Here is a 12,511-nt window from a genome sequence, read left to right as displayed (position 1 = left end):
GAAAACAAAAACAGACTTTCATTATTAGCAACACAGTTCATCAACAAAGTAGAGAACAACATATAAACTTAAACCCAATAAGCAATGTAGTGATTCTTTTTATAGATTTCACTGATTGCTTCCAAGAATTGGTTGCATTGTTTCTTTTTTCCTCCTAAATTCGGCATTAGGGAAAAGTGCTTTGAGATGGCTTGGTTAATGACCAGTTTCTCATTAATAAAAGCACGTCATGTGTGGCTTCAGGCTGTGATTAAGAGAGTAAATTGTGTACAGATTTTTAAAGTAGCACTCTTGTTAATACTGATAAGTGCAATTAGAGACACTGCATATCACAGACATCTGCAAGGAAATGACAGCTTTTGAATGGAAATGATGACCTTGAAAGGACATAGGCTAAAAATATAAATTACACATGATACATAAAGATGCTCGGTTTCTGTAGAAATTATGTCAATCCATGCTATTTTGTAGAGTAGCTTTTTAAATATATCAAAAGCATACAAAATTTTAATTTGAAATTTTAAAATTTGAAGTCTTGAAGTATTTGTTTTGCCCCACTTATTTTCAACTTTAACACTGGATTAGTTGGGATTGCCAAAAAGGAAAAGAAAAAAAGTGTTTACAAAGACCATGGAAAAAATACTGCGAGTTAAAAACTGCACAAAAACTCATACATAGATAGAAAGCAGGAAAAGTAAATTACTATGGCTCTGAGGTAGCAAAATAAATCTTGGCACTTAACAGATTCTCTTTATGAAGAAAGTGAAGGACTTTGAAACACAGGTACACACTGTGTGTAATAAAAATGCCCTTTCAAAAAAAAAAAGATGCCCTTTCATAAATAGTGAGTCAGACTTTATTAAATTCTATTGAATACTGGCAATAACCACGCTTCCTTAAGCTTCATGTTATATTTGATTACAACATCGCGAAGCTGCCCTGAAGAATGGGAGAGATGCCTCTTTAACATTTCCATAAATAGGTCAAAAGAACAAATCCACACCCCCAACCAAAGGATCAAGTTGAATCCAAGACTGTTCTTGTCACTACCATACCAAACTGATAACAGAGACATTATAGTAAAAAAATCTAGAGTCAGAACTTTGGAAAGGCATGGTAATTATGGAAAGATTCCAGATCTTGATCACATGGCGATCTCGACACCATACAGGTATGTCTGCAGCTGGGTATATGCTCACAAACATTGTACCTGTGGCTTCTGGGTTCTACTCCACATGCCTGCAAGTCACCAGGTTCAAACCTATAGTCCAAAACAATCTAGACAGTCCTATACTTTGGTCCTCTATTGCCTAACTACTATTTTTATTTCTCAAAATGTTCATCTACAAATGTACAGACCGACTGTTATGACCACTTGTTAGCTGTGACAGGAACTGAGATAGTCTTAATAGCACATTCATATGGGTAAGTGTAAATGTCTCCAGCAACAGTATAATTACATTGTCTGCAAGCACTCAGGTGGCACCTCCACGAGGATACCTGGCCTTCTGAGAGTTTTAAAAGCTGTCGCATTCTCTTGGAAAGCTCAAAATAGCAAACACAAGTAGGCTAATCAAGATTATAATCCTGTGTATGCCATGAAGTACTTTATGGATTTAAGATAAAAAAACACTAAGCTCTATGCTTTTAACTTCTCAGTTTGTAAAATTATTTTTGTGCTTATTTTACTATATAATATTATTTACTATGGCATAAAAATTAGGTTTACTTTGTATCCTTGACAAGATACAGAATAATTATAATAAGCTATTTTTAGACTGTATTTAAATGGTTTTATTAATTGGAATCTTAAGTACCTACGATATATGCACTGATTCACCACACAACTCTTGATTTAATTGCAGGACTAATTACTTGAATAATTTGAAGTAAATTAAAACATCACTAACAAATGTGGTAGGCATTTCACAGCATGCCACTTTATAAAAACACGTACCTTGCTATAGTTTTAATGATACCTTCAAGTTCATCCACGGAAGGAGGATTGCGACCACCAGGGGGAAAAACCAAGTTGATAGGATCAAAGAGTCGAGATAGAGATTTTGATAAATAAGCAGCTTCATAGGGTTGCAGTGAGTCTTTCAAAGCTTTTTCTGGGCTGTGGGGACAAAATTTATTAAAGAATTCAGATCACACAAAACTAAATGCTATTGTATTAGGTTATAAACACCTTTCTTAAAAACTGATCTTCTATATAAAATGTTAAACCCTTTATGAACAAAAAGAAAAAAATTGTTTAAAAATGTATATATTTACAAATACATTTCATAACTAGACACTTATTGAGTACTGAACATTTTAATTTACACATAAATCCTATGTATAAATGTAATATAATACATGCCAGTATCTACTGTGGTAATTCTGTCTTTGAAACTAAAAGAACAACAATGTAAAATCTTACTCATTCTAATGGGGCTATGCCTTTGCTTAGGAAATCCAGTTTTTAGAGAGTATCAAAGCTTCACAAGAGACTCAAGTGTACAGAAACCTGCTCTATGAACTCGACCCTTTCCACCTGCTGCTGCCATTTCCCATAGAGCTCCTCTGTGAGAGGGAAGTGCACAGGGTCTAGGCTGTTATCAGCCCTCCAATGACAAACTAATAGAAGGGACAAAACAAAAAGTGTTTGGGAAAGTGCTATGATCACATAAATCCTCCCGATTGAAGTCCTAAACTCATTTATTTTACCATTTTCTTCACAAACTGGAACTTGGCCTACTATACACATCTTTCCTTCTTAATCTTCCCATGTCTCCAGTTATCTGTATTTTCCGTTAGCAGTCCCTCTATCAGGTCTTTTATCTTTCCTTTGGCAATACTATCGAAATGTCTAGAACCATTATTTCCATCTGCTTTCTTATTCCTATAATTAACTCCTTATCTTCTCACGTCGCCTGTGTTTATAATCCTTCTACCAGTCCTTCTGTTGTCTTTCTTTTTTTCTTAAGCCCCCTTTCATTCTAAACATCAACCTTAGAATCCTCTGATTTGCTCCACTGTATATGAATTATGAAACCTAGCTTTTTTTCTTTCCCCACACTTGCTGGTCATCTAAGGAGCCCTAGAGGTCACAATGCTCTTGGTTTGTACATCGTAATTCCATAGTTATCTCTTAACATTTCTCATTCAGTAAGCATTTCCCTCAGCACCTATTTACTGAGAATACTATGTACCAGGCATTGTTAAGTGCCGGGAAGATGTAGATTACAAGTACTTTACAATGCAGGGAAGAAACGTGCAGGTAAAGTGCTAACTATAGTGATTTCTATAATAGGTGAAGATAGAACACAATGGGAATGGGGAGGACGGTGTCTCAATTGGCCTGACTCAATCTGAGTCCTCTATTGAAGACCATCTACTTAAATGTCTTCACTATTTTTGTTCCTTTCATTTACTGACATTAAGAAGCCTCTTTCCTATTCTGCAGATATTTCAGTTCTGAATTATAAGTACTAAGAGCCTCCTGTCTCTGAATCTGCACTAAAGATCCTTGGAGACTACGATGTCAAAACGGATAACTTTCTGGGGAGCCTGGGTGGCTCAGTCAGTTAAGTGTCTGCCTTCAGCTCAGGTCATGATCCCAGTGTTCTGGGATCGAGCCCCATGTAGGGCTCCCTGCTTACTGGGGAGCCTGCTTCTCCCTCTCCTCCCTGCTTGGGCTGTCACTATCTTAGTCTCTTTCTCAAGTAAATAAGCAAAATCTTAAAAAAAAAATAAACAAAACAAACCAAACTGATAACTGTTCTAAAACTCAACCTGTTTGGAAAGTTTGCTTTTATTTTAGCTTTACTAGGGATCTTCCATATTTGAGTCATCATTTCGAACTATTCTTCTAAGATTTCCAAGCTTGAAGACAACTTTTCAAACTCCCACTGTCCCCATCTTGTTTGCTCCTACAAATACTGTTAAGTCTCTACAATTTGCCAGGTAATTCCTAGGTGTGGGAAATATGGTAGTCAATCATTTAAAATTCCCTGTTCCTCTTAAAGTTTACTAATGGGAAACTTAAGGTTGCTAATGAGAAAGACAAACACAAAAATAAACACACATTTTTAAGTGTTTTAAATATGGAACATGAGAGTCATAGTTTTAAGAGAAAAATAAAGCAAGCAAGCCAGAGAGAATGTGTTCAGCTCTCTCTCTCTCTTTATCCTATTTTGGATCCTATAAGGCAAGGGAAGTTTTGCTGAGCAGAACTGAGGAGAAAGAGAGAGCCAAATGACAAGAGATTTTCAGGATAAGATCATTCCAGGCAAAGAAAACAGGAAGTGCAAAGGCCCTGAGGAGGGACCACACCAGGCTCAGTGCACCAAAAACTTAGAGGAGCAGAGCACGTAAGTGCCAGGAGAGTAGCACGAGATGAAGTCAAACAGAGAATGGGTGGAATAAATCATGCCAGTCTTTGTAGGTCAATAAAGGTGCTATGCTAGATTTTATTCAAAAGAACTTGCTCTTAGACCTTACTGTGATCAATGCTACGGAATCCTTTCCTATTCTCACCCTCCATCAGCCCACCAGGTCTGTCCTCCTCTGTCTGCAGCCAAGTATTTCAAGGAACTCTCATTAGCATCCTGATTTTTCTAATCCACCTTCCTTTCAAAACTCTTACTAGAAATATCTTATTTAGATGGTCTCTGTATCTGTTGCTAAGCTACCCACATATTGCAGAGAAAAAGTAATTTGTATCTATTATACATCTATGCAAACCCCTTAATTTCGAAAGACCTGAAGCACATGGTATTAACTTAAAATTCTACATTTGCAGCCCCTTGCTTTCTACAGGTGACCATTTGCCTCTACTTTACACTAAGACCAAACCATTGGCAATGGCCTTCATCGACTTGGATTTCTCTAGTTTTTTTCTCCCTTTGCGACTTGATCTACTCTCTGACTTTCCTGTTATCTCAAAGAAAGAAGTAGCTTTATTTCTTTTTCCATATCAAAACTTCTCAGAAGAATTGAATCTACTTCCTTTCCCACTTTTTTTTTTTTTTAAATAAACTGCTTTCTTGAGAGAGAATTCACATTCAACTCAACAATTTTTTAAACTGTACAACTCAATGGTTTTTAGTATGGTCACAGATATGTGTAACCATCACCATCAGTTTTAGGACATTTTTATCATCTCAGAAAGAAACTTTGTACCCTTTATTTATTTATTTATTTTTTAAAGATTTTATTCATTTATCTGACAGACAGGGATCACAAGTAGGCAGAGACACAGGCAGAGAGGAGGAAGCAGGCCCCCCGCCAAGCAGAGAGCCTGATGCGGGGCTCGATCCTAGGACTTTGAGATCATGACGCGAGCCGAAGGCAGAGGATTAACCCACTGAGCCACCCAGGCACCCCACTACCTTTTAACTATAACCCCTTTACCTCCTCACTCTATCCCCAACCCCAATCAACTACTAATTTTTATCTCCACAATTTTGCTATTCTAGAATTTCATATGAATAGGATAAAAAAATTTTATTTTTTATGACTGGCTTTGTTCACTCAGCATAATGTTTTCAAGGTTCAGTTACACTGTAGCAGGTATCATTCCTTTTTATGGCTGAATAGTATTCCATTGTATAGATATATATCACTGTTTTTTACCCATTGGTCTGCTGATGGACATACGGGATGTTTCTATCTTTTGGCTATTATGAATAATGCTGTTGTAAGCATTTGTTACAAATTTGTGTCAACGTTTAAAAAATCTGCTTAATGCTTTCTTTTGTAATAAAATATAAAGTTTATCATTTTAGCCATTTTTAAGGGTACAGTTCGGTGGTATTACGTATATTCCTACTTGACTGTGCAACCATTGCCACCATCCATCTACAGAACTTTTTCATCATCCCATACAGAAACTAGATCCATTAAATAATACTCCTCAATCCACCCTCCCCAAACATGTTTTCACTTGTCCAGGCATATACTTAGGAGTAGAATTGCTGGGTCATGGTGACTGGCTTTAGTTGTTTGAGTAATTGCAAAACGATTTCCAAAGCCCTATGCCATTTTAGATTTCCACCAGCAATGTATGAGAGTTCTAATTTCTCCACATTCTTGCCAACACTTGTTATTATCTTTTTGATAAAAGCATCTTAGTGGTGTAAAGGAGTCACTCATTGTGGTTCTGATTTGCATTTTCCTGATGGCAAGCATATTTTCATGTGTTTATGGGCCATCTGTCTATGTTCTTGGGAGATACGTCTACTCAAATCCTTTGCTCATTTTTAATTGGTTATATTTTATTGTTAAATTTGAAAGTTTCTTCCATATTCTACACACAAGTCCATTGACAGATACAGGAGTTGTAAGTACTTTCTCCCATTCTTGATGGTGTCTTTTGAAGTACAAAAGTTTTAATACATGAAATAGTCCAATATGTATTTTCTCTTTTGTTGCTCTTGCTTTTGGGGGTCATGTAGCTAAGAATTCTTTGTCAAATTCTAAATCATGAAGACTTGCCTGCATATTTTGTTCTGTTTTATATTTTTGACCTTATATTTAGTTTTTTTTTTTAAATCCATTTTGAGTTATTTTTGTATATGGTGTGGGGTAAGATTCCAGCTTTATCCTTTTGAATGAAACCATCCAGTTGTCTTACCACCATTTGTCAAAAGAGTATTCTTTCCCTGCTGTATGATCTTGAAAAGCTTTTTGAAAATCAGCTGACCATTGATACTTAAGTCTTTTCTAGACTTTCCACTCTTCTTTCTTTTTTGAAAGACTTATTTATTTATTTGAGAGAGAGAAAGAGAACATGCTTGGGGGTGGGGGTAGGAAGAGAGGGGAAGCAGACTCCCCACTGAGAAGGGAAGCTGCCTTGGGGCTCCATCACAGGACTCTGGGATCATGACTTGAGCTGAAGGCAGCCACTTAACGGACTGAACCACCCAGGCATTCCTGGACTCTCAATTCTACTCCATTAATCGGTATGTCTCTCCTTTTACCAGGACCTTATCATCTTGATTACCATTGCTCTGTAGTAAGTTTCACAACTGGGAGGCATAACTCCTACTTTATTCTCTTTTTTTCAATACTGACTTGGTCATCCTAGGGTACCCTGCAAATCCATATGAACTTTAGAATCAGGTTGTTACTTTCTTAAGATTTTTTAAATTTATTTGTCAGAAAGAGAGAGAGAAAGCACACAAGCAGGCAGAGAGGCAGGGAGAGTCGGAGAGAGAGGCAAGCTCCCTGCTGAGCAAGAAGCCCCATGCGGGACTCGATCCCAGGACCCTGGGATCATGACCTGAGCTGAAGGCAGCGGCTTAACCCACTGAGCCACCCAGGTGCCCCAGGTTGTTACTTTCTACAAAAAAGTCAGCTGAGATTCTAACAGCAACTGAGGTGAATCTGTAGATCCATTTTGGAAATATTACTATCTTAGTGATGTTAGGTCTAGTGATTCATGAACATGAAATGTTTTTCAATTTACGTAGCTTTGATTTCTTTCAGCAATATTTTATAGTTTTCAGAGTATAAGCTTTATACTTCTTTTGTTAAATTTCTTCTTTTAAGTATTTTATCTTTGTGGTATTACTGCCATATACAGTGTATCTATTAATGCCACAAATCCAACAATAAGCCATTATAATTATCACTCTACAATCTGTAACCATTTCCATAGCACTTTATAGCTCTGCTCCCACCTACATCCTTTATGCTCTTATTGGCAAATGTATACATATATATTGCATTTCTATGTGTTATAAGCCCAACAATGCATTCTATACATATTTTATACAACTGCATTTTAAATCAGTTAAGAGAAAAAAGGAGAAAACATGCATTTATAGTATTTTTTATAATTCCTAACTATCTTCACTGGTGCTCTTCATTTATGTGTACTTGAATGACTGACTGAGATGACCTGGTTTTGGGCCTGAAGAACTTCCTGTACTATTTCTTGCAAGTTAGGTCTGCTAGAAACAAACTCTCTCAGTTTCTGTTCATCTCGTTACGTCTTCACTTCTCTTCATTATGAACAACAGCTTTACTGAATACAGGATTGCTGCTTCACAGTTTCTTTCTTTGAGCACTATGAGCCGACCACCTTCTGGCCTCCTCTGTTTCTGCTGAGAGGTCAGTTATAAATCTTTGGGGCTCCCTTATAAGTGGTGAGTAGTTTTTCTTTGCCTCGTATCGAGATTTTCTCCTCATCTTTCACTTTGGACACTTACACCACAATGTGTCTGTTTGTGGTTTTTATGAGTTATTCCTACTCGGAGTTTGTTGAGCTTCATGGGTGTGTACATTGTTTTTCAATAAATTTTGGAAGTCTTCAGCCATTATGTCTTTTAGTATTTTTTTTTTCTTCTTCTTTCTCTCTCTCATCTTATTGTGGCACTCCCATTACATATGTGTTGCTATGTTTAATGGTGCCACACATTTCTCTGAGGCTCTGTTCATTTTTTTTCATATTTTTCTATCTGTTCTTAGGCCTAAATAAGTCTAGTTTCTGGTTGGATAATTTTTTTTAATGCTAGTTCAAATCTATTATTGAGTCCCTCTAGCGATTTTTATAATTTTAGTAACTGAACTGTTCAACTGCAGTATTTCCATTTGATTCTTTTTTTATAATGTTCATCTTTTTATCGATAATCTCCATTTGATGCAACACTGTCATCATATAGTTCTTTACTTAATCATACTTCTAGTTCTGTGAACACAGTTCTAATGGCTAATTTGAAGTCTTATTCTATTAAATTTGATGTTTGGTCACTCTCACAAGCAGTCTCTGTTGCTTCTTTTTTACACACACCCCCCAACTCCACTGCCACTCAGTGTATGGGTCATACTGTTATGTTTCTATGTATGCCTCATTATTTTTGTTAGAAACTGGACATTTCAGATAATACATTATTACAACTCTGGGTACTAGATCTCTGAACCTCTAGGGTTTGTTATTGTTATTTGCTTGTTGTGTGACTGGCTAGATTATTTTAGTGAAGTCTATTTCTTCTCACAGTGTGAAAGCTTTGTCAGAGGGCCACACCTTTGGGTATGCTCACATCACCCATGGAGAACAGTGGTGCTGACAGGGTTCTGTTTCCTCTCTATCATGGACCATGCTCCTTTTTAATTTTAAGGAAAGCACAGAATACAAAACAAAAACTCTATCTCCTGGAGATAAACTACTATTACTATTTGTTGTGTATACTTCTAGACCTTTTTAGGGGCAAGAATATGGGTTTAAAAATAAAACTAAGCCAAAAATAGAATGAAAATATATATTCTATTTTATATAATATTAAAAAATGTATTAGGTCTTTGTATATCAAGATATGAGTGAAGTTCTCTTGCTCCTCTTCCATTAGTTCTTATCGAATCTCTATGTTTAGCAGAAAATTTATTGAAGAGAAAAATGTAGTTTCATTCTATCTTCCCAGCCATGCCATTTATTTTGCCAGTAAAAACTTCTACATCCTATATTTCACTAGCCAGAACTTCTCACTACAGTGGATACAATTTAAGTATTTAGAAAAATAAAAACTGAAAGAGAAACATTTATATCCACCCAAAATTTTTTTACAAGGTAGGTGATAAGAATCTGCTGTTACATGAGTCAGCCTTGTCACACTAAATGATTCTGGTGTTTAAAGAAAATATGCAAACCAATCAATTCATTTGTTGCTCAAAGAGAAATTTGAAAATAATATTCTTTTTCCATTTAGGAGGAAAGTTGGCCGCTTTAAACTTACTGATATGGTATACTCTTTTCCAAAGTTGCACCTAACTACATACACTGTATGTTATTTCCAAAGTTGCACCTAACTACATACACTGTATGTTAGTTGCAGTAACTACATACACTGTACTTTATGCATAAACTAAGACATTTCAGGTTTAATTGTGACTATACTCAGTTTTTTCCTACCAGACTGAGAAGCTATCCCAGTGTAAGATTTCCCCTGTAGTTCCTGAACACACCAGTTACTTTTATATCATATTTATTCCTGTGGTCCATCAGTAATGATACTATCTATTATAATTATAGGTATATTACCAATTAAAAGATAGTGACCACATATGCTGATCTCCTACCTTCTACTCACCCTCCTTGGTACCATACTTTATATCAGATTCCAGTTAGGAACCAGGCTGCTTAACTAATGACTTATTCATTTATGTGCTGCAAAGTCTTCTGCAGTCTACATATAAATCATGATTATTACAAATATATAGAAGATTAGGATATTCCCATTCTCTAATTTTTAATAAAAACAGAAGACAAAATCCTTATCATGACAACAAACAGATCTGATTAAATAAACATACTCATAATCTGGCTTTTTTGGTATGAAGATGTCTTGTGTGTCATCTTCCATATGTTGTAGGTCAACACAGAGGTCTGTAGTTCCACTTGCATTAAAGTTTCCTTGCATATTTTGGCTGTATTGTTGAAGACGCTTCCATAAGTCATTATAAAGACGTAATAATTTAGGGTATTCTCCTTCGAATGCCTGTTTCAAAAACATAGAAGCTGCCAAGCAAAATAATAACATGATAAACAATGTAATAAATGTTATATTATAATAACAAGATAATATAAAAAATATAAATATAAAATATATAATAATAAATAATTACTTATTATTTATTATACTATATTTTACTAATGATGGTAGTATATAATACTATCATTATTTATTATTTAGGTAATAATAAATAATAAATAATTTAAAAACAGTAACAAGATAAACAATAAAAGCAAAATGTGGCAAATAAATTTTCTTTTGTATATGCTGATGCTACAATAGCCTATACTAAAGGACAAACCAAATATCTAATGAGACTTTTAAAAATGCTAGTAAAAATAATTTTCCTCCTAAATTGACCACTGCATTTGATATGTGAACCATATTTTGAAGCCTAATCTATAAAGAAACAGACAAATCAACAATTATAATTGAAGATTTCGATCACCTCTCTTGCAGTAACTGATAAAACAGTACACAGAAAATCAGTAAGCATATGGAAAATCTAAACAATACCCAAACTCACTTAATTGATATTTATATAAGACTTCATCGAAAATAGCAAAGTACACATTTTGAAGTAGAATAACAAGACCAACAGTATTTGATGCCATAAAACAGTCTGAATAGATCTAAAAACCTTCAAGTTATACAAAGTCAGTAACAGAAAGAAATCTTCAAAAATCCTGAATAAGTACCCAGAAGTAGAATTGCCAGATAAGATATGATAGTTCTATATTTATTTTTTTTGAGGAACCTCCATATTTCCACAGTGGCTGCACCAATTTACATTCCCACCAACAGTGTACAAGGCTTCCTTTTTCTCCACATTCTAATCACTTGTTATTTTTGTCCCTATCCCTTTTTGCAAGAATATAAAGCATACAAAGTCTCCTCCAACCTAACTGGCTAATCTTGAATCCACTTACAATACAAAAATGACCACCCTTATTATCTCACAGAAAAAAAAAAAAGGTCACCCCAAAAAATCCCTTCAACTTTTACCCTCCATTCCCCTATAAATGTTTCTAGTTTTCAGCTTTCTGCACAGGAATCAAGTATCCATTCCATAGAACACACACAATAGAATAACAGTAATAATACTATCTTCAGTAACATGATTTACTGAAAAGAGTTCATGGGCTTTTGGATGGAATTCTCATTGTCCTTTCATTATATCCCAATAGGGCTAAAAAAACCATTATGAAGTAGTCAGATAAGTAAAAAGTCAAATGAAAGAGTACCTCTTCGTGTGGTTTTGCCACCAACTGGACAAACATCTATCTGCATTAAGATTTTCCATTTTACTTTTGATTTTTAGTGATTTCTTCTTCCATTTTAATTCCATTTTATATAAAATTATATATATATAATTTTACATTAAATATTTATAGGACAATGAAACTAAATCTATACAACTAAGTACATTTGAAGAAGCCTATAGCTTTTATCCCTGGTCTCCCTAATGTATTCTTCACACATACCCTCCCGTCCGCCCCTGCTACTGGTAATCATTTTTTGGATTTTATGGTTTATTATTCCATTTCTTTTTTTTTTCTTAAAGATTTTTATTTATTTATTTGACAGACAGTGAGAGAGGGAACACAAGCGGGGGGAGTGGGAGAGGGAGAAGCAGGCTTCTCACTGAGCAGGGAGCCCGATGCGGGACTGGATCCAGTGAGCCCAGGATCATGACCTGAGCCGAGGGCTGACGCTTAACGACTGGGCCACCCAGGCACCCCTATTCTTCCTTTTCTTAAAAATATAAGTCAAATATATACTTAAGCCACTCCCTAACTTTGGTAAACAACAGCATACTGCACACATATTTCTCCACTTTTTAAACTTAATATCTTGGAGATCATTCCATAGCAGCATATAAAGATATTCCTCATTTCTTTTTTTGGGTCTCTTTCTCATTCTTTGTCTCTCTCTCTCTCTTTCTTAAGATTTTATTTACTTATTTGAGAGAGAGAGAATGAGAGAAAGTACACAAGAGTGGGGAGAGTTAG

The 12,511-nt window shown here is 35.4% G+C and overlaps 1 protein-coding gene across 2 annotated transcripts in view; it reads right to left on the bottom strand.

The window, feature by feature from the left end:
* COG5 (component of oligomeric golgi complex 5) overlaps positions 1-12,511 on the bottom strand; it is a 295,721-nt gene that overhangs the window by 62,289 nt on the left and 220,921 nt on the right. For both annotated transcript variants that reach the window (XM_045089660.1, XM_004739536.3), the window contains 2 exons: positions 10,300-10,504; positions 1,958-2,119 (listed from right to left, as the gene is read on the bottom strand). In XM_045089660.1, the coding sequence (XP_044945595.1) occupies positions 1,958-2,119; positions 10,300-10,504 (367 nt within the window). The remainder of the gene's footprint in view (positions 1-1,957; positions 2,120-10,299; positions 10,505-12,511) is intronic.

This window comes from Mustela putorius, unplaced genomic scaffold, assembly GCF_011764305.1.
Source record: "Mustela putorius furo isolate JIRA1106 unplaced genomic scaffold, ASM1176430v1.1 tig00003845_pilon_pilon_pilon, whole genome shotgun sequence".
NCBI classification, from domain to species: domain Eukaryota; kingdom Metazoa; phylum Chordata; class Mammalia; order Carnivora; family Mustelidae; genus Mustela; species Mustela putorius.
Note: the sequence above shows the minus strand (reverse complement) of the source record. Positions and strands in the feature narration are given on the sequence as shown.